Source organism: Danio rerio, chromosome 7 (assembly GCF_049306965.1).
Source record: "Danio rerio strain Tuebingen ecotype United States chromosome 7, GRCz12tu, whole genome shotgun sequence".
Taxonomy (NCBI): domain Eukaryota; kingdom Metazoa; phylum Chordata; class Actinopteri; order Cypriniformes; family Danionidae; genus Danio; species Danio rerio.
The window spans coordinates 56,453,877-56,477,183 of record NC_133182.1 but is presented as its reverse complement, the minus strand read 5'-3'; the positions used below and the strand labels follow the sequence as shown (position 1 = coordinate 56,477,183).

Here is a 23,307-nt window from a genome sequence, read left to right as displayed (position 1 = left end):
ATGGAGTAAACATAAAAGGCTAAAGAGGACGTCTGTCAGCAATGACACTCACCGTTATGGCAAAGCTAAGAAATTAATAAAATTAATAATAATGTCTTTATTTAGAAGAAATTACGACCTCAGAACATGAGCATAAACCCACAATTTCACTGCACTGAACTGACACTTCATAAAAGTGCAATATAAAATACCACATTTTGAGCATGTGCATAATACACACTCTGAAATGTCAAAACATCCAAAGTTTTTTTTTTTTTTTGCATTTATTGTAATGATCTTAGATATATTTTGTGTCTTATGTATTTGTTCTTCATTAAACTTTCCAAATGCTTATAATAAACATCCAAATTATTTTATGTATAGACAAGAATACCTATTTTACACTAGGCCTGTTTTCTTCTTAGGGATTTAAATGTTTATGTTATTTAAAGTTATATCAGTTTTATCGTCTCAAGTAACTTTTGGCTTGTCTAGATTATATCCAGTTTTGCATAAAAAAGTAACTAACAATTTAAGTCTATATCTTGCTCCTAAAATATAACAACACATAATGTAGATAAAGTCTGCAAGAAATGTTTAAATTGAAGAGAATTAGATTAATTTAGATTATAACAGAAGGTCAGTATTTAGTTCATTCATTCATTCATTCATTCATTCATTCATTCATTCATTCATTCATTCATTCATTCATTCATTCATTTATTGATGCATTTATTTATTTATTTATTACAACTATTATTGTTGTTATTATTATTATTATTATTATTATTATTATTATTATTATTATTATTATTATTATTATTATTATAATTCCTTTAATTTAAAAATAGTGTTATTTATTAGTAGTATTGTTGTAGTTTTTCATTTATGTATTTATTATTATTAATTTTATTTTATTATTTGTTTTTCATTTATTTTTTATTTGATTATTATTTGATTATTATTAATATTTGTTGTTTATTTTTATGAATTATTATTGTTATTATTATTATATTTACTTTATTAATATTGTTTCTATTTATTATTATTGTTGTTTATTTATTATTATTATTATTATTATTATTATTATTATTATTATTATTATTATATTATTATTATTATTATTTGCTTCCTTTTGTGATTTTTTTATTATTGTATTAATCTATTATCACCATATTTCTGTATGTATTGTTTGTATATTGCATGTTTTATTGTCATTTGCTTTGGGAATGTTTATTGGACCAAATTTGTAATTAAATGCCTAAAAAACAATGAAGTTTTAAAAAAGCGGAAATAATAAACATGAACCAAAGGTCTGAAATAACAAAGAAACTCTATAACTGGTTTTCCTCTGTTTTGGAAGTTGAAAGGCCACGGGGTGTCAGATTGTTGCACGAGTCGTATTTCTCAGTAGAAACTAAGTGACGTGACTGCTCTGGCACAAGTTATTATCTATCGTCAGAGAGGGAGTTACTTTCAACTAACTGTTGGGACGCGGCTCGGACTACACAGAACAAACTCTCTTTATGAATGTTGTGACATTGTAATACAGTTTGTGGACATTCTCTTGTGCACTCGGAGGTAATTAGACCAACTTTAGAGCGGAAGAAAGCCTGAAGAAAGTTTACCAAACGCCGAGGCGGTGAATCACATTTTCCATAAAGATGTACAATGAATAATGGACTTTCATAAAGCAGGTTTTTATCGAAACAATTAAGCGCGACGTCTTAAGACAATGTTTGTTCATTTGTAAGAAGGCTTTGCTGGTGGCGTTTTAATAGTTTAATCGATGCTCTATCCTTTTAGTCGTTTTATCGATTAGTACCGACGTTTTAATGTTAGTAAACTGATAGTAAAAGCCGAGAGAGTTCGTATTCGCCATGTAGCGTGTTTCCTCGCCTGTGTTTGGAGATGTGGATTTGTGTCGTGGGAGGAATGTGAGTGGAAGTGTCGCTCATGGAGCTTCAGGTGGTATGCGGATTGCTCTACTGCTGTCTGCTGCCCATCTTTTTACTGGCAGGTAAGATCTCAACGTGTTCTCCTTACACCTTTTATGACAAATGCTTTCCTCCTATTTTTTATTTTATTTATTTATTTATTTTTTGCTCTATTTGAGTTAACTTAAACATTTTAGCTGTGCAGGTCATAAATAAGTTGGAAAATGTTCCTGAAAATAGTAGCAGCAAATTCTTACGAATTTTGTTTTCATGCTGTTGTTGTTTTTTTTTCTTCTGTGTGGTTTCATACATTTAGAAATGTTAAATAGTAATTTATTGGCTCAGAATGTTTTTACCATTAAGTTTTGAATACCCTCATACTTGCATCATTTAGATTAGAGATGCTCAAACTAGGGCCCACGGGTCAAAGTTTGCCCATGGTAATCTTTGATGTGTGAGAGAAGAGAGGGACAGGTACACTGGAAAACCTAATAAGTTAAGTCAACTCAAACCATTTGAGGAAACCAATTGCTTCAACCCATATAGGTTTAAAAACTAATCCTAATGAGTACTGTGAACTTAATGCATTTGAGTAAATGGAGAAATTTGAGCACAGTAAAACCCAATAAATAAATAAAACTCAAACCAACTGAGTGCTGTAAAACCCAATAAGTTAAGGCAACTCAAACAGTTTGAGGAAACGGATTGCTACAAACCATTTGAGTAAAAAACTAATCCAAATGCGTACTGTGAACTTTCTTCATTTAAGTTGAAGTAATGAGGTATTTAATTAACTCATTACCTTCAACACTGAGTTCAAAACTCTTTTCAAATGAGTAGAATTAACTTTCAGTAAATTTTAAGTAGAATACACTCATTTCATTTATAAAGTGGACTGTTGGGTTTTACAGTGTATTTATTTATATACATTAAACAGATATTGTCATTTCTGATTTAACTTAAAATTTCATTTGATTAAGTGGACATTTGGTTTTTACAGTGTACTGTTACTTGACAGATAAAGGACAATGCACAAGACATTGGCTACTTGACTGGTGTATGCAGCACTGAACTCCATGTTATACCATGAATTATTTGCTTTCATTGTAATAAATCCATAATAAGAGTAATATAATGCATAAGATAATGCAATTCTACAATGTTTTTGCTATTTACTTTGAAATATTACGAAATAAATGAGGAAATTACCCTTGGCAACTTTAATGAAATGCAGTTTGCTATATTTACCTTTGGCCCACAATACTCTATCAAGTTTGTTTTTTTGGCACATCATAAGAAGACGTTTGGACACCTCTGATTTAGATATTATGCTATTTTAAAGGAATATATGTATAGAGTTGCCGGACATGTGGGTATATATATAAACACACACACACACACACACACACACACACACACACACACACACACACACACACACACACATATATATATATATATATATATATATATATATATACACACACACACACACACACACACACACACACACACACACACACACACAACACCCATTATTGCTTTGTAGGACAAAATGAAAAACCTTTATAATCAATCAATGTTGACTACTATATAATCACACGCATACACAGACATGACATTTTGCATAGACTGCAGACTGGCACCAAATTTTAGACAAAATAAAACAGTGTTCAGCTTTTATATTCACAATGGTTTTTGGAAGTGTAGCCCTGATTAGGCATGTGACAATATTGGTTTCAAGGTTTACCGCGGTTTGGCAAAGTCAAGGTTTTAAAACGCCAACATTTTCTGTTATACTGTTCCAAAGGTATATGTAAGTTGTTATTCACAACTATTTTATTTAGTTTTTTAGGGCAATTGTACATCCAGCAGAAAAGGAACTTCTACATTAAAAGCTACTCTTCAAAATATTTTAAATGTTTCTTAATATAAAATATATTGTGTTCAATGGGGCTGTTCAAAGTCATTGTTTTTTCCCCCCCCAGACATTAAAAAAGAACTTATTTTGGAGCAGTAATCACAGTACCATGAATCCGTGATATTTTTATCCAAGGTTATCATACCGTCAGAATCTTACACTGGCGTATGCCTAGCCCTGATCAATTACTAATAAATGAATCAAATCCTGCGAAAGTAAAGAAGACAAATATGTGTAAATGACTAAAAACTAAGCTCCATGTGCTTGGTTATTTCATTGGCTGACCATCATTTATTTTAGAATTGAATGCATTGTTAAATAGTTAAGTATACAATTATAGTTAAGTGTATTTATTTATTAAAATAACCTTAGGCGTTTCACTCTTGAACATCAGCTTCACTTCTTAAATGTGCCCCACTGACTGGGTGGGTGATCTCACTTCATTCAGGTGTTTGTTTTGCAGACACACCCGAGAAGCGCATTTCCTCTGGGCCCAAACGTAGTTAAGGATACATCAGGCATTCCTGCTGTGTGCATCGCTACTCACAGCTGTTTTCTTCCTCAGACCTGTTTTTAACTGTCTCCCCTCACAGCTCTTTTCCTGCTTGATTTGCTTGCATTCAACCAGGAATGAACACTTTTAAGCTCGCGTTGTTTAATCCTGTCTCCCATGAAGAGTGCTATTATGTGTTGTTGGGTTTCTTTCGCACTTGAAGTTGTTAACCCAAGGGTCAGAGTTCTAATTGGGTTGCTAATTAATCCTGTCATTTTACTCTGTAATCCTTGGTTTAAAACAACATTTTACAGATTTATAGCATTAAAGGGATAGTTTACCCAAAATTCAATTTTATTCAACCATCTCGTCACAAACTTTCACACATTTCTTTCTTCGGCTGACAAAAAAAAAGAAGTAATTTTAAAAAGAAAAACTGTAACCATTGACTTCCCTAGTATTTGCTTCTCCTACTATGAAAGTCAATGGTTACCCGTTTTTGACATTCTTTAAAATATCTTCTTTTTTGTTAAATTGAAAAAAAGAAAGTCATAAAGATTTGTAACCATCCCTTTAATGATCCTAGTAATGGTGTGATTTGGAAATATATTAGACCTTATGACATCACATATACAGTAACTATGTATATTGTATATTATTGTATATATTGTGTATATTGTATATATGTATATATTGTATATATGTATATATTGTATACAGTATGTATATTGGCTTTAACAATAATGGTAGCTTGGCTGTATGTCATCCATTCATCCATGCATCCATCCATTTATCCATCCATCCATCCATCCATCCATCCGTCCATCCATATTTTGTTTACTGCGATATATATTATGATATGAACGATATAAATATTATAATGACTTAAATGGTCAAGTAATTTTTGCATGAATCTGCATAAATTATAAAAAATTACAAGCAACAACAAAATAAATGAATAAATAAATAAATACACAGTGCTTTATGGCTTTCTACGGAGTCTAACAGTATTAAAGTACAGAAATTGAACAATCATCAATATAACAGATGTACAGAAGAAATAACACATACACACACACACACACACACACACACACAGACACACACACACACACATATATATATATATATATTAAAAAAAAGATTAAATATAATATCTGTGTCTTTTTATCTTTAATACATAATTTAATTCTGCAATGTGACCATTGCAGATACACTGATGGCGATATCAGTGCTCAAAAAATGTATTGTTCAGCCCTACTCAAAATATCCAACACACTCTATGGATGCATTTAATCTTTAAATAATAATAATAAATGTGTGCCCATCATACACTACACAGCATTTGCAGACTGACTTTCTCTGAATAGTTATTAATAAATTAATCAATATAACTGCAGAAGCAAAATTGTAAAATAGATGTCTAAAAACAAATCTCGATGTGCTTTGATATTTTATTGGCTAAGCATCTTTAACTTTAGCAACGGATACATTGTTAAACAGCTAAACAAGTCTTTACACCCCATTATTTCACCTTTAGTCATTTATTGTTAGCACTGCAGGGTTTTGGAAGCTAGAATTGAAAACTGTGCTAAAAAGTATGAAACATGGGCATTAATAGCACTGGGTTAAGCGTAGTGTGAAAAGCCTCTGTTTGCTGTCGGGCCAGACAGGTTTCTATATTTAACTTTTCACCCCTGGCTGTAAGAAAAATATATAAACCTAGGGGAATGTTATAGAGTGACATCTTGGCATGTGTCTTAAACAGATCATATAAAAGTGTCCCGGGCAGGTAAAGATTAGCCAGTGGCAGACTGTTGACAGGATATTGTCTGAACATGTGGTTTGTCATGTCATGAGGGACTCATGTGGCACAGGAAGAATCGCAATGTGCAGCAGATGTCTCGGGCTCTCCTCAGACACACGCATGCGGTCAACCAGATTTGTGAAGCTCCCCACGTGCTCTTCAGTGACAATTGAACTTTCATTTAAAAAGCTTTTATTTAGTCTTTTATTTAAAGGAGACCTTTTATGTCTCCTTTTACAAGCTGTAAAACAAATCTCTGATGTCCCTAAATTGTGTTTGTGAAGTTTCAGCTCAAAATAACACAGATAATGTTTTATATCTCTTTAAAACTGCCACTTTTAGGCTTTGATCTAAATTGTGTTGTTTTCATAACTGTCACTTTAAAATCAAATGAGATTCTTCTCGTTTATAAGGGGTGGAGCTACAAATGCCTATGTGTCAGCATAGTGGCAGATTTAAAACAGGACTAACCTTATGTCTGTGAAAACTGAAAATGTCAAAAAAAGTGTTTCAGAAGAAGGCAGATTATAGAGAAAGCTGCACAATATTGGTGGTTTTTCTGCGATATTTAATGCAATATGAATATTATTTCACAAGATGATCCTATATGGAAGCAATTCCTTATTCTATAATGACTGGAATCATTTGTAGGGGAGTGCATTTGCATAAAATATACAAACTAAATTAAACTAAAGCAAAGATGAAACAACAAACAAAGATAAAAATGAGTTAAATCACACGTTATGAGTTGGTTGGTTTTCAGTTGGAGTTTAACAGTATTGAGGTAAATAAATTCAATAATAAAATAACACTTCATAATGTTTATTGTATTGAATAATTAACATTATTTATCTTTGTTAACGTAGCAAACTTGTACCTAAATTATGAAAATTGATTTAATGATTTAAATTTGAAATCTTACAACCACAAGCCTTAAAAACCCAGACAAATAAAATACTTTTGTTATTAAATTATAATTTAACTTTGCAATGACTCCACAAATCACGTTTTGAAGTGTGTTTAATGGTTATTTATGATTCCAATTTGACATTGCAGATCATGTGATTTGACTATTGCAGATTTGCACATTGTGATATCGATGCTAAAACGATATATTGTGCCACCCTAAACTCCAGTTTTTATTTGTTTTTCATGTGTTTCATTTTTTAAAACCTATCATTTATTCATTCATTCATTTTCTTGTCGGCTTAGTCCCTTTATTAATCCGGGGTCGCCACAGCGAAACAAACCGCCAACTTATCCAGCAAGTTTTTACACAGCGGGTGCCCTTCCAGCCGCAACTCATCTCTGGGAAACAGTCACACACACACTCATACACTACGGACAAATTAGCCTACACAATTCACCTGAACCGCATGTCTTTGGACTGTGGGGGAAACCGGAGCAACCGGAGGAAACCCACGCGGAGGCAGGAAGAACATGCAAACTCCACACAGAAACGCCAACTGAGCGGAGGTTCGACCCAGCGACCTTCTTGCTGTGAGGCAACAGCACTACCTACTGTGCCACTGCCTCGCCCCCATTATTTATAATCCTCTAATGGTGCGTTCACACCACACACTGATTAAGCACCAATAGCAAGTGATTTACATCTTAAGTCAATGCAAAGACGCTAATAGAGATCCTGCAGCGAAATTTGTGCAAATATGGCAGCGCGACTGACACGATTCATGCAAATAAATTGTTGAGGTCCAGAGAGGAAATCCTCTTGCTGATACCTGACAACAGCTTATCAAACTGGGCTTGGCTCAGTCTGAAGCACAGCTGAAAGCCTCCATTATCCATCATCCAGGTATAGTTTCTGGAGGAGTTGATGAACTCACTGAGCTGGGTGCACCTCTGAAAGGATCTAGGTCACTTAGAAGTGACGCCAAACTAATCTACGCTGTTTTTTAGCCTTCCTAAAGCCCATAAAGCACAGCTACTATCTTAAAAAAATCCATGTTAGTCATTTAGCAACAACGCTAGAGACACGGGGCAAACAGAAGCCCCACCCATGACATGAATCAGCATATATTGTGAAGTGATTTTGACTTCAAATGAAGCGAGTAAACTCACGCGTCTATTTAAGTGCAAATAGCATAGTTTGAACACAACATTAATCGCTAACATTATTTACAGCAAGTGAAAACTATAATGGTGTACGGCTGCTTTTCACTCAGGGCTGTCTATGCTAATGAGGGAGAGATCATCACTAATGAGCGGAGCTTTCCTGTTCTGATAACATGTACATAGGGAGAATGTCAATCAAAATGTTTCTGCAGGCTGTTTTTGTAAAATTTGATTATAAAAAATAAAATCAATACATTTTTACTATTCGAGGCTGGCTATATTCACACATTGTTGCCACACAACTGTGTTTAAACTGTATTTATTTATTTATTTTATTTTATTTTTTTTGCATAACAGGTCCCCTTTAATAAAAAGCTACTACAATGAATGTGGCTTATTTGATTGTTTTGAATGACTCACATTATCTACAACTGTAAAAGAGGGCAACCTCAGAAGAATCTTGGTGTGTTAGCAGCAAAAGCTTCCACGCTAACCAGTATGTTCTCACATAACAAAGCCTCAATAAGCCCCTAAAGAAACCTGGCATGCTCTAATGTTGGCCCGTGGCTGGAAAGTGTGCATCACCAAAGGAATCAGGCCTTCCTGCAAGTGTCTCACTTTGTCGCTTTAGTGCACACTTTAGGGAATGTGTCCTGCTTTGTTTTCCGATCTGAAAGTGAGAAAGATGACCACACAGTAGCAGTTTCAATCCACGGGTACTTTAGACTATCACATACTGTATGTGGTCATGTACAGTTGTTTGGCTTTATATAAGAGCAAGGGGAACCTTATCAAAAGATCATAAAATGCCTTCCATGAAGCTTTATGCAAATGAAAGGTTAAAAGCACTGGTCATTAGCCGTTTGAGAGGTACAGTCAGTAGTGTTTGTCTTAAACTATTTCTGTAGGTGTTAAACATGTTAACATTTGGTGTTAAGGTGTGATCACAAGTGGTCAGCAGAGATGGTTTACTGATCAAAAGCATTTTGACCACATCTAAAAATTGTTCAAGCTGAAATTGTTTCAGACCCCATTTACAACTGTAGCATCTAACACTTAAATCTTAATCTGCTGATTGTGCTAATGCTTCTTTTGGATTTAGTGGATAAAGACCTGAATATACAGACATTTATTTTGATTTTTAAGAAGCATTTTGCCCACTTTCATTTTGCTTAGTACAAACTAAAAAGAAATCAGAAATTGAATTAGAAATTTTAAGGAAATAATTAATGCATTGAACCTCATGAAATTTTTAAACAGAAAATGTGATTTGTTTCTTGTAAAAAGGAACTCTTTTTTGAAATATTTTTTCATTAAATCTTTATCCATCTTTATTTTAAAATGTTAAAACAGAATTTTAGTTGTGGCGTTTTCATGCTAGTATATAAGTTTAGATTTAGACAACAAGTTCCTCTTCACACTGAAGGACATACACTTTACAGTGTCTATGACTTGTAATCGAATATGTTTGCCTCATTTATCTATTTTTCTATCCTTTTTTACTTTCCTGGCATGATCAGTTTGTTCACTTTATACAGTGTTGATCTTGTGGAGCAAAGTGCTCTGGATGGAGTTCAGCGAAGCACGGTTCCTCAAAAGAGTTAAAAGCAATGGAAAACTCAATCAAGGTAAAGCTGTGTGGTCATATAGTGCACTTGTCTTTTACATTTGCTTTTGAAAACATTATTGGTTTGCTTTAAAGAAGGGTTTAGGTCAGTGGTTCACGTGCCTTCTTGTGGACGTGTGCAAGAAGCTTGTGTATCTGACACACAGTGATTGGCAAGCTATAAGAAAAAATGTAGTAAGATAATAAATCAGTTACTCCAGCCTGATCTCTTAAGGAAACATAACTAGCTTACGTTTTGCCAGTTTAGTGGCTTTTTTGTATGATTTTTAGAAGGAGGCTTGGCAAAAAATCCCACCCCTAAACTTATTCATCATTAGGGGATAAGCAAAGCGTACTAAATTGTACGAATGAGATTGTACAAATTCATATGAATCAGCCTGTAAATAAAAAAGTTATAAATTGCCCTGAAATGGCGTTGGTTATTCTGCTTAAAATGTAGCTTAACTACTGTAAAAGCTACATCTTGGGAAATGTAGAACGCTAAGAGCTACATGGCAAAAGTAGCTTACAGCTAAGCTGTTTTACTTAAATTTCATTTTGTAATTAAACCAGCTTCATTTCAAGCTAATTCCATTTTATTAATAAAACTGTCAACAAAATACCACCATACTACTAGGGCATGTAGCTAAGCTAATAGTGTTGTAGTGACGCTACTGTCTAATAGGGCTTCAAGATTCTGGATAAAATAAAAATCAAGATTTTTTGGCTTAAAATCAAGATCACTATTTTCTCATGATTATGTAAATGTAAAATAAAGGTTAATATCAGTTGGCTATTATTATTTTTATTTCTCAATAATAACAAAAAAATAAAAAAAAAATACAAAAAATACAAAAAAATACTTCCAGGCCAGTGAGATCACAAACATACTTTTACCAAGTCTTTTACCAAGACTTTTAAAAGTCTCTCTATAGGCAGCTTTTCCTGCGTTCTACATCTCGGATAGTGAACTCGCAAAAGATATGTGGATGATTCATATTACTTACACATGCATGTTCTGAATATATGTGAAAAACGTCATGTAACGCGTTGAGTTAAAAGAAATACAAGAGAGCTCATGTTGCAGCAGAAAAATCAATCAAGGTTCACACGGGTTGCATTCCACGTGTTGGTCTTTACTCTTCTGTCAACAGTGTCACTGTATATTACAGAAAATAACTTAATCCGAGCATCAGAGAAAAATAAAAATAAACATTGATCTCGCGCACATGCGATTCTTGTGTTACACACATCTACAGACAATTCACACACTTACACACACACACACTGGCAATCTCTCTTAAAGGAGCCACAACCCATTTTCGCTTGTTACAGACATTTATCAGATGTTATTTTTAGAGAGCAGGCATGAGGTTGATTGACTGTTTACACAGCACAAAAGCATCTGCTTGTATGGGCGTGACGTGGAGCCGATCCGCGAATCACAGCACATTATGATAGATGACCAATCTGAGTCACTTGAGGGCGGGTCTTTTAAATGAACTAGGAAATATGACAGTTGCTTTCATGTTAGCTGAGTAGCTATGCAAATCATAAGCTGCGTCCCAAATCGCATACTTATGCACTGTTCTACACCATTTTGTATAAATAGTGTAAGTAGTGCATTTACACTGAAAACTCTAAAAATATTAAGTGCACTTTAATTACCCGGATGATGCACTCATTTAGCCAGTAAAGTGAACTGTGTAATGATGGAAACTTTATGCACTCAACGACCGCAGGTTTGCTTACGTAGCGGAAGGGGCGGAGCTATCAGGCGCACATGTTGGATAACTTTATTTATTTTGGATGGTGAAAGCAAAATTCTCCTACGAGAGTGATTATAGTGCCTCCTAATGGTGAATGCGGTTATACTCACGGCAGGTATTATTTGATAATACGGTCATTTATTTCACTAATTTGGCTACCATCAAACGTAATTAAGGAAATGGTTTGAATTACCGCTTAGTAAAAAAAAAACATTAGTGTGCCATTTGGGACGACACTACATACATATACTATCTTGTTGAGTGTGTAAGTGCATACTGTAAGTACATAGTGCATGAGTGCATAGTGTATAGTGTGCCATTTGGGACGCAGCTATACTTCCTGAGTGTCTCTCGAACGATCGCTCTGTGTAACAAACTGAATGTTATTTAAAACTTTATTACCTGTTAATGTCAGACTATGCATGTCTGTTCACTAATGTAGACACCATTGGCGGGCACGCGCACGTCCTGTCAGTAGTAAACAAACAGTGCGTCATGTGCTCATGCATGATTTTGTGGCCTTCAAAACATCCTTACATTAAGACAGAAATGATATTGGGTGAATTATACCTTAAAAACACAGTATGTGACACTTTCAACACCATATGGAGGTGTCCATGTTGCTGAGCAATGTTTATAAAACAATATAAAGACTTTTGTCGTTGCCTTTACGCTTTTCTCCTGACCTTGAAAATATAATTGGCTAAACTGTAGAAAAGCTGAATTGATATCTCGTGTGGGGTCGAATTGAGATTGCAAACTTTTGTTGATTAATCATGCAGCCCTACTGTCCAACGCTGCTGACACGTTCATGTATAACAAAACATACTCCAAGTAACATATTTCAGTTTCGCAAAAATGTTGACAGCTACCTGTACTGGATTTGCCATCTGAAATGTGCAACAAAATGCACAAAAATGTAAACTGAGGCACATATTTCTAAGAGCCTTAGTTTTTAAATTTTTGGAAATGCAAAGACACTATATGCGACAATCCGTACCCTATACAGTGCTGAACTAATGCTCAGTTCCAACTGCAGTGTTGAACCGATTATCCATTGGGATTCTCTACATTATTCTGGCCTCTCATGTTTTTGTCTTTCATGGACGACCAGCTTTTTTGGGAGATTTAAATGAGTTGGAGACCTTGTAAATACTCAGTATTCTAGAAATCAAATATTTGAAACAACCAGCTTAATGCTGTGGCTAAAATGATCATCCCTTTGGCTTTAAAAACATGTTATCAGAGACATTAGCACAATATGTTACGAAGAGTAAAATTAAAGTTTGATAGGTATTTTTTGTGTCATGAATTTACACTGTGCTTTACAATATGAACTCCATTAAATATGCTTTAAGTGTATTTTAATGTTTTATTCATTAATTATTTCATACAGTACAAGATTATAAAACATCTGGGTATGTTAAGCTTTCCCCAGTTATTGTGTTATTGTGTGTGTGTCATAGACAGTCACACTGATGTAAATTTTACACCCCCGAATGCTGCAGGGTCTATTTGCATTTTGGGCAGTACTGAGTGGGTTCCTTTCGTTCCGGTTTACTCCTACTCTAAGGGTGATTTAGATAGAAGTTCTCCTGGGAAATACCTTTTTTTTGGAGTTCGGAAAGGATAATTTGTTTTGAAGTGCACTTTTTTGTGGTTTGAACAACAGCACAGAAGTGTTGGGTCATTTGTTTTTCCCTTCCCGACAAGTACAGGAAGCTTTTTAGTGCTTCTGCCACAAACGAATGAGCGAAAGATGCACATTAGATGTAATTGATACTTCATCTGTGTGTATTTTACTGGAATACCCACTCAAGGGAAAAGTACTTATTTTGTGCAAGCCTGACACCTCATAAATCAACTAAATGAGTAATATTCTGGCAAGCTTAATCACTTTTCTTCATTAACGGCAGGCAGATTGCTGTTCTGACAAACTAAATTAAACTGTCAAAATTCACATTTATCGAGAATAACTAACGAGCATCTTTTTGTGATGAGCTCAAAGTTGGGCCTGGAAAACAATCCCAATTTTGCCACTGCTATAGTGACACATGGTATAGTATTTTTGGGCATTCGTCTCATTCTGACATGACTCTGACAAGCATGTAGGCTGTACAGTGAAAGTAGGTGTAAATTGTCAGTTTCACTTGTACATTTTATACCCTGTTGGATTTTAGAGTGATTCACAAATACCTAGTTCATAAATAAACCTGACATGTATCCAAATATGCTGATGTGTTTTCAGATTGTCTATGATACAGTTGAAGTCAAAATTGTTAGCCTCCCTCAATTATTAGCCCACCTGTTTATTTTTTCCCCAATTTCTTTTTAACAGAGAGAAGATTTTTTCAACACATTTCTAAACATTATTGTTTTAATAACTTATCTCTAATAACTGATTTATTTTATCTTTGCCATAAGAAAAGTGCATAATATTTGACTATATCTTTTTAAGACATTTCTATACAGCTTAAAGTGCCATTTAAAGGCTTAACTAGGTTAATTAGGTTAACTAGGCAGGTTAGGGTAATTAGGCAAGTTATTGTATAACAATTGTAGTAGACTATCGAAAAAAGAAGTTAGCTTAAAGAGCTACTAATTTTGACATTTAAATAGCTTTTTAAAAATGTAAAACTGCTTTCATTTTAGCTGAAATAAAACAAATAAAATTTTCTCCAGTTGAACAAATATTATCAGACATACTGTGAAAATGTCTTTGCTCTAATAAACGTCATTTGGGAAATATTTAAAAAAGGAAAAACAATAGAGCTAATAATCCTGACTTCAACTATATGTTTAATAGAAGGTTAATTTAGCACAATTTTATTAAAAACCATCATAAATTGAGGTTCTGTTTACTCTCTGTTCACACCATGTCAGTTTTTCAGGAAATTACTTGTGTGGCAGTAAGATTTAACGTTTTTTTTTTAAGTATGATGGTAAAACAAGAACGCAGTTAAGAATATACTAAATCATGTGCTTGTTTGTTGTAAAAATTTGTAATATTGACAAAAAATTGTAATTTGTGGATCTCCTTACTTCCGGGTGTAACTATCCTGCTGTTGTAGCTGGTGTATTCTGGGAAATTTTCTTACCCCTTGGTTTCAAGTGTGGTCCTAAAAAATCTCTGTTCAAAGGGCTATCTAGCCCTACGCCTTCAAACCATAGAGAATTGAAACACCTCTTCATGGGAATGTGCAAAATGAGGGCTAGGGGTAAGGGGAAGGGCCAAGGGGTAGATTTGGATTTGGGCCTAAAGATTATTATAGTCTATGGGCCGTTTAGGCCTGTCACGATATCTATTTTTTGTTGTACGATATATTGTACCACTATAAATTGCGATAAACAATATTGTCATTTTAAGACCAGTTTATGCCACTCATTATCAGGGATGGGCAGTGCTTAATTTGTGAATTGCGAGGTCCCGGAACAGTGAGTAATGGTGTTTTTAACATATAGCAATATAAAAATAAGCTGTTTTTTTATCATTTCTTAATAAGCATTTTTTTATTAGGCTACTCATAGGCTCTATTTGTAAATACAGCTGATGTAAAAGCATTTTTAATGTTTAAGATTTATTTAGGCTACTGCTTAAAAAATGCTGTTTTCATCGTAACCGAATATGTGTGTTTATTTAACTATAAATGTTATACTAATTTAGGTGATTGACTGCTGGCATAATGATGTGGATGATGTAACGTGACCGTTAGTAGCTAGACAGTAAAAGTTAGTGTACTTTTAAAAAATACTTTTACTTAGATTGCTGGCGTTTCCGCTTATACAAGAAAATAATTTGTTGCGTTGTTGTTCGCCGGAAACACAAGCATTTCTTATGTGAGATTGCCAACTGTGCAGACGAATATAAAACATTGCAAATTAGAAAAAGTTGTTCAGTTAAATTATGCTACTCTAAGTAAATAATTCTCCAGTGCTGATGGCAGAACAATTACATCAGAGCTTATTGATACTTCGGTCTCTTATAATGTAGCATCGATACCGATAAAGTACCGAGTGTCGGTACCCTTCTCTATTCATTATACAATACCAGATTGACAATATAATATCATCACAATGCAAGACCACTCTTCCACAGAACACATCATATTTTATTCTTAAGAATATTTCATTTACTTATAGCAATTCAACAATTTATAAATTGAGGTTCTGTTTACTTTCTATTCACATCATGTCAGTGTTTCAGTACTGAGGCAGACTTTCTACCTTATAGAGCTCTGCAGAGCTGTGGTTTACCCTCTTTAACAATTCATAGGATATTCATATAGCTTCAGGGAAAATCATTAAACAGTTCTTTGGTCTCTAAGAAAAGTGCTGCTTTTATCATCCAGTCTAGGCATAGGATGATAACCAGTTTCAAGATTTATTGTGATTTGGAAAAGTCAAGATTTTAATAGCGCTAAAATGTTCTGTTATACTGTTCCCAAGATATATGTTCGTTTTTTAATTTATTTTTTATGTGTTGTATAGAGCAGAGGTCAATGATTTGTTTTACTATTTTGCATGATGTGTTTACTGTTCCAAAATATTATAAAAGTTTCTTAAAATAAAATTGTGTTCAATAGGATTTCTTTAATGCAGACATTTAAAAATAACTTATTTTAGAGCAGTATAGTCACAAAACTATGATACTGTGAAATCGTGCCTAGTCCAGACCAGAGTAAATGCTCTATGTACCTATGGCAGGGGTTTTCAAACTTTGTCCTGGAGGTCCTGTGTCCTGAATGTTATAGCTCCAACTTGCTTCAACACACCTGCAAGGATGTTTCTAGAAAGCCTAGTAAGAGCTTGATTAGCTAGTCCAGCTGTGGCTGATTGGGGTTGGAGCTAAAATCTGCAGGAGAACCCCTGACCTATGGAATACTGAATACATATGTGACCATGGACCACAAAACTAGTCATAAACTAGTCTGTAAATGTTTGGAAATTGAGATTTATGGATTATCTGAATTCTGAATAAATAGTCTTTCCAAAGTTTTCATAAGGTATACTTCTTTAGGATAGCACTAGATTTAGCTCAGGTACAACTGTGTGAAAATCTGGAATCCAAGGGTTTAAATCTCTAACATGTGCTATACTGTAGGTGATTTGTGTGAATTTAAGAGTGTATGGGTGTTTCCCAGTGCTGGGTTGTGGCTGGAAGGACATCCGCCGCATAAAGCATATGCTGGAAAAGTTGGCGGTTCATTCAGCTGTAGGGTGACTCCTGATATACGTCACTAAGCTAAAGGAAAATGAATGAATAAAAATATTTTCATGGAACATGATCATTACTTAATATCCTAAAGATTTTTTGCCTTAAAAGAAAAATCAATAGTTATGCATATTGTATTTTTGGCTTTTGGCACAAATATGCCTGTCCAATAAAAGTCTGTTTTTGCAGTCCAGGGATTTGTATATCATGTTGATGATGATATATGCGCTGTTTGGCCAATCACAATATCTATTTTTTGTTGTTCGATATATTATACAAAAAATGTATTGCGATACATCACATCATCACAATCAATGGCATCAGAATGTGAAAATGCATATCCTAAATAAACAATGATAAATGTTGACAAAAAAGTAAAACAGTAACAGAGGTCACTAAAGTAATTCATAGTAAATACTATAGTGTTTGTTTAACCATATACTGACACTGACACCTCAATAGAGATAGAGTTGCTGCACAATTAGCTTTTTTTTTTTTTTTTTTTTATTAATGGGCAATATATATTGCATCACCATAAATGATTGAGGTCATGTCTGTGTTGTGTGTTAAGTTGATATATTGATTATTGTGACAAGCCCAGCTATGTTCTGAATTAAACATGTATATTGAGTCATTTATTTAAGTTGAATATTTTCTTTTTTTACATTTATTTTCAAATTTGTAGTGAAATATGATGTTTTACAAATTTACTTAGCATTCACAGATCATTTGTACTCAAAGGTTTGAATAAGGTATTGTTGAAATATTTCCTTTTTCTCCTATTGCTGGTGTAATCAACTTGTTGATTGATGGGTAATTTTAGATGTGTTTTTCAAATGGTGATTAAATCATTATTGACTTATTCAAGTCCCCCGTCAAGTTTCTGATTGGCAGGATTAAGTATGTGTTTATTGTTGCTAATTAGAGTAAATACAAAGCACACTACAGATATGCTAATGATTTGCCTTGTTCTTGTTGATTAGTGTGAGATACAACAACTGTTCAGACTGAATATAATATATTTCTGGAAGTGTCCGATTTAATCAGCCTCTTTTATGTTTTGTATACAATCCTTATTTTGTAATTAAGAAGATTATTTTTTCAGATGTTCTACTGTGGTTTTTGTTCTTAGCAGTCAGTTCATAGCCATGTTTATCAAACTAAATTTACAAAAGAGACATGCTTTTAAGAAATGTGTTTACTAATAACTTTGTGTCAGAAAACTTTTAGAATGACGGATATTAAAATATACTAAAGTGGCCATTCAAAATTGTAATTTTATTTTAATGATATAAACTGTGTTGACAATTCGGTAAAACCTTGTGGTTTAAATGATTTAAAAATAGTTTTGTAAGCATCTTGGAGCCAATTTGATCCTTGAATAAATGTGATTCTTGCTAACGCACAAATTCACTAATTTATTTATAATAAGTCAAAAATATTAGTAAAATTTTAATTATGTGCCTGAGGCTTCATGGTGGTGCAGTGGTTAGTCCTGTCGACTCACTGCAAGACGGTCTCTGGTTCGAGCTGGGCCAGTTGGCATTTCTGTGTGGAAATTGCATATTTTCCTCATGTTCACGTGGGTTTCCACCGGGTGCTCCGGTTTCCCCCACCGTCTAAAGAAATGCTCTTCAGGTGAATTGGGTAAGCTAAATTGTGCATAGTGTATATGTGTGAATGAGAGTGTATGGGTGTTTCCCATTGATGGATTGCAGCTAGAAGGGCATCCACTGTTTAAAACATATGCAGGATAAGTTGGCGGTTCATTGCGCTGTGACGACCCCTGATTAATAAAGGGACTAAGCCAAAAAGAAAATGAAGGAATGAATTCTGTGCCTGACGATCTGGTTGTCTTACCTTTGACCACCACCCGTTCCACAATACACAGGCCCCTTATGGGTTCCCCTGCTAATGGTGGGCCTACAGGTGGATGGTCCCACATCGTTCTTTCGGGCTGAGCCCAGCCGGGTTCCGTGTGGTTAAACCCAACCACCAGATGCTCGCATATGAGCCCCAATCCTAGGCCTGGTTTCAGGGTGGGGCCCCATGCCAGGCGACATCACAGACCTTGATGTTTTAGTGCTCATACAGTAAGTGGTTTTTGAACCATACCTAGTCTGACCTGTCACCCAAGACCTTTTTTCCTTTTTTGGGAGACCCTTCCAGGGGCATTAGCTCTCATCCTTGGGGAAGACCCAAGACACGTTGAAGGGACTATGTCTCTCAGCTCACCTAGGAACACCTCAGGATCCCTTGACAGGAACTGGAGGAAATGTCTGAGGAGAACGAAGTCTGAAGTTCTCTCCCGAGACTGCTACCCCACGACCCGACCCCAGATAAGCAGAAGAAAATGAATGAAATTTATTTTCCAAGTGTTGTTAAACAGAGAGATTTTTTTTTTCATAATACATTATCCTTATTTCACAAGATAACAGTATTCAAATTGAAATGCAATATAAAGATACAAGTAGGTTATTATTAAGCAGTCAAATTATAGTCAATTTCAGTTGAATTCATGTGATAGTCGAGATAAAAAAAGTCACTTATTCTGTTTCATTGAAAGGAAGAACTTAGATTTTTTTGTATTCAGTATTTGGACCAGTGATCTACAGTATATCATCAGTTATTTTGTTGGTTTCTTTATTTAAATTGCTGAGCCTACAATAAAATATCATTGGCTTCAAAATTCAAGTTAACATACTTCTATCTTCAGCTTCAAACGCTGACTTGGAATACTTTTGCTCTGTGCAACAATTTTGCTTTGAGTGGAGTCAGAAAATGTACTTGTCAGTGAAATTACTCGCCATGCCTTGTTGGTGTTATACATGTAAATGGCCACAAATCAATACCTGGTTGGGACTAAATAAGCTGGAGAGCGTGTAGGGCACTTATCGTAGATCAGGCTGATATGGCTTGGTTATTTGTAAATGATCTGATGCACTTTTTTTCTTGCTTTCCACCAATTGTCAAAGTAACATTATGCTGTATGTCTATACAAGCTGCTGGGTCACCCCTGACTGGGCTGTTTGTTTTATCATCTCAGACCATGACACGCGGTAAGCTATTGCTGTTACCACCCAGTGATTGGAAAAGTGACCAATTTCCATCAAAACAGGATGTGCGTCGTGCTGCGGGAGTTCAGTGGCTCAGGGCTTCCACCAACAAGTGAAAGGTCACTTTGTTTGAGGCCCATTGTTACACGTGAATGAATGTGTGTGTTTGTGTGTGTGTGTGTGTGTGTGGTCATTTCTGCAGACACAAATGAATGTAGTGTGTAGACCTCCTGGACAGAATACAGTTGATTGTTTGTGTTTCCTTCACCTGTTTACAGGACGTCCCACACAGTAACACACTTGAGAAATACTCATGAATTATTCCTGAGCAACTACAATTGTCAATCCCTTTTGTGGTAGTGAATTTATTATAATATTAGGATGTAAGAAAATATTGATACTTGTGAAAGTTTCAGTAATATATTTAATGCTACTGTATAATAACAACAGTATATGTGTTCGTGCTGAACTGTCACTGTTCATTTTATGTACTCATTGGTCAGCAGGAAGGCTATTCCAGAGTTCAGGAGTCATATCTGAAAACTCTCAACCTCCTTTAGACTTTGCTATTCTGGGTACTACCAGAAGCCCTGTGTTTTGAGATCTGTTGGATTGTAGCAAGACAGAAGTTTGGTTAGATAAACAGGAGCTAGACCTGCTGATTGGTCCACTACTGGGGATTTGTTGCTTATTCTTGTTGTACCAAGCCTGTATCGAATTGTGACCCCAAAACCAAGGTACATACCAAACTTTGCTACACAGATAATCTCTGTCATGAAAAACTATGCGCAGATTGCGCACACAGGCTGAAAGCTCATGCCTATTCGTCTCCTAAATCATCAACTATATGGCACAGGTGATGTCGTCTCGGCAGCCACTGAGCTTGCTCCTCCACATTTTAAATGTTGATTTATGCTGGGCATATGACCCCCATTTTCGGAGACACTCCTTCACACCCGCTTCACCTGTGTATATTATATTGTAAGTAGCTGTATGTTTTATTCTTAGACTGCATGTCTATGAATATACCTGCAGTTGCAAGTCTCTGTAATTGCCCTGCCATAGCAGCAGCAGTGTAGCAGATCTATTCCACCAAGACCAAACACATTAACATTGCCGTATACATATTTATTACATGCTAAAGTGTTGTCATGACAGAATAATGATTGATTGATTGGACATTGTTGCTTTTGTCATTCAGCTGAATCTACATTATTCCAAAAATATCTTCCTTTTCAGACACTTTGGTTATGTACTTGTTCGTTTGTTTGTTCGTTTGTTTGTTTGTTCGTTCGTTTGTATGTTTCTTTCTTTCTTTTAGTAAAGGCATGCTGCAAGTGATAAAGGAAATATTCATCTAGTGTTTAACCAAAATATATACCATTGGAAGAATGTTTTTCAGTTGTGCTTCCAGAACCCTGCACTGAATATGTCTATCATCTAACACTCCTGATTCAGCTCATTAGAAGAGCAGTTCACTGACCTGAATCGGGTGTGTCTGGATATGAGAGGAATGAAATGCTTCAGTGCTTACTGGCCTTTAATAAAGATAAATAAATAAACACAGCAGTTACATTTAATGCAGCAAATTATGTGTATACTCACACATACTAAAAACCCAGAAATATTTATTATATGCTCATGCAAAAAAAAATAAAAATAATAATAATAAAAAAAATAAAATAAAAATAAAAAAAGGAAAACCAGGCACTGGTAATCAAATGCCTTAACTGATCCTCCACAGAAGTTTTAGCAGTTTGTTGGTCTGTAGCCTTCAGGTGTGTGTTAGAACAATGCCGTCCCACAGATGAAGCTTGGCCAAAATTGGATCAAGCAACAAAACGATTATAAACTAAATCTAAAATCTGATAATGAATGTTTTAAATGCAAGAGGAAAGGGCAGGAAAAAAAATCTGAGTGCCTTCGAGAAGGAGCAGATTGATATTTCAGTGTGTCTGGGTCTTGGGTTGGTCTGAGGAACAAACCACAAACCAGTGGTTGGGTTTAGGGGGACCAAGGCTCATTATTGCAGAAGAATTATTCTGTCTAGACCAGAGGTGACCAAACTCGGCCATGGAGGGCCTGTGTCCTGCATAGTTTTGCTCTAACTTCCTTCAGCAAATCTGTTTTGGAAGTTTCTAGTATAGCTAGAAAAAGCTTGATTAGCTGGTTCAGGTTTGTTTAATTGGGACACCGACCTTACAGGACTGAGTTTGGGCACGAGTTTTGCTAGCACACAGACAGTATATTGTGCCCCATTTATACAACGCTTTTCATCCACTTTGAATGGGTGATGTCTAGTGTTGTCGAACTGCAGTGTGGATCCATAGGCGCTGCTTCAGTACTGTTGCTTGCTGCAGAAGTTGTCAAGCGCCAGCGGAAGCATCAGCCAATCAGATCACTTTATGCAAATACCCCAGCTCAGACAGTTGCTGATTGCAGACAAATTTTATTTGATGACGCTGCTATGATAATCACATCCAGGCCTGCACCTGTGGTGTAAGGGGTGGTTCTATTTTCTCAAAAAGTGGATTTTGTTACTTAATATATTTGCCATTTTCTATTTAACTAAGAGGTTTAAACACTGCATTTGAGTGGCATTTAAAGCATTTGATTAACCACACTTTTTGATGTAACAAAACATTTCCTAAAGATTTAGAATAAAGAAATGTCAAGGTAAATTATTTAATTTATATAACTTATTTCTACTTATTATTTTTTAATACTAATTTATCACATCATATATCATTAGGGAAAAACAGATTCGGTTAAGGCTGTAAATTAAAAACTGGTTATTAAGGCAAATTGTCATTTATTAGGCAAATAGGAAACTGACCAGAACATTCAACTTTCCTGTCAGAATTTGGTCACTTAAATAATAAAAACAGTAAACATCATAATAGTAATAGGTAACACTTTCTTTTGATGGTCAATTTGAGTATTATTAGACTGTCTGCTTAATATCTGTTGATACTGCTCCTTTAACAGACATTTAACTGACTAAGAAACAAGTACATGTAAATTTACCCTAATCCTAATCTAACAGTGTACTTGTAATCTAATAAGAATTAGTTGCAATGTGTAAATTAAATTTAACAAACAGATTATCAAAATAAAGTGTGACGTAATGTAGAGCTTCCTGATTTTTCTAACCTTTTTTGTAAAAAGTACATTTGAAAATGCATGGATAGCAACAGTAGTCTAGTATTAAAATGAAATTTTATAAGCTTCAAAATGTACTTTTGTGCGTCACACCTTTTAATTGGTCATTTTTTTCTTTCAAGAATAAGGTCCAAGATTTATAATACAAATTAATTGTAAAATGTTTTCGCTATTTAACAACATAACAGCCAATCAGTAGTGAAAGATGGCTTCACTTGCGTCAGATTCTTAAAGCCTTTCTTGGGGAGTTATTTTCACAATTTATGATGTCATAGTGGTCAAAATAGGACAA

The 23,307-nt window shown here is 34.7% G+C and overlaps 1 protein-coding gene across 1 annotated transcript in view; it reads left to right on the top strand.

The window, feature by feature from the left end:
• The first annotated feature begins 1,419 nt into the window (after window positions 1–1,419).
• piezo1 (piezo type mechanosensitive ion channel component 1 (Er blood group)) overlaps window positions 1,420–23,307 on the top strand; it is a 188,287-nt gene continuing 166,399 nt past the window's right edge. The window contains exon 1 of the mRNA XM_691263.10: window positions 1,420–1,999. Coding sequence (XP_696355.4) covers window positions 1,936–1,999 — 64 coding nt within the window. The 5' untranslated portion in view covers window positions 1,420–1,935. The remainder of the gene's footprint in view (window positions 2,000–23,307) is intronic.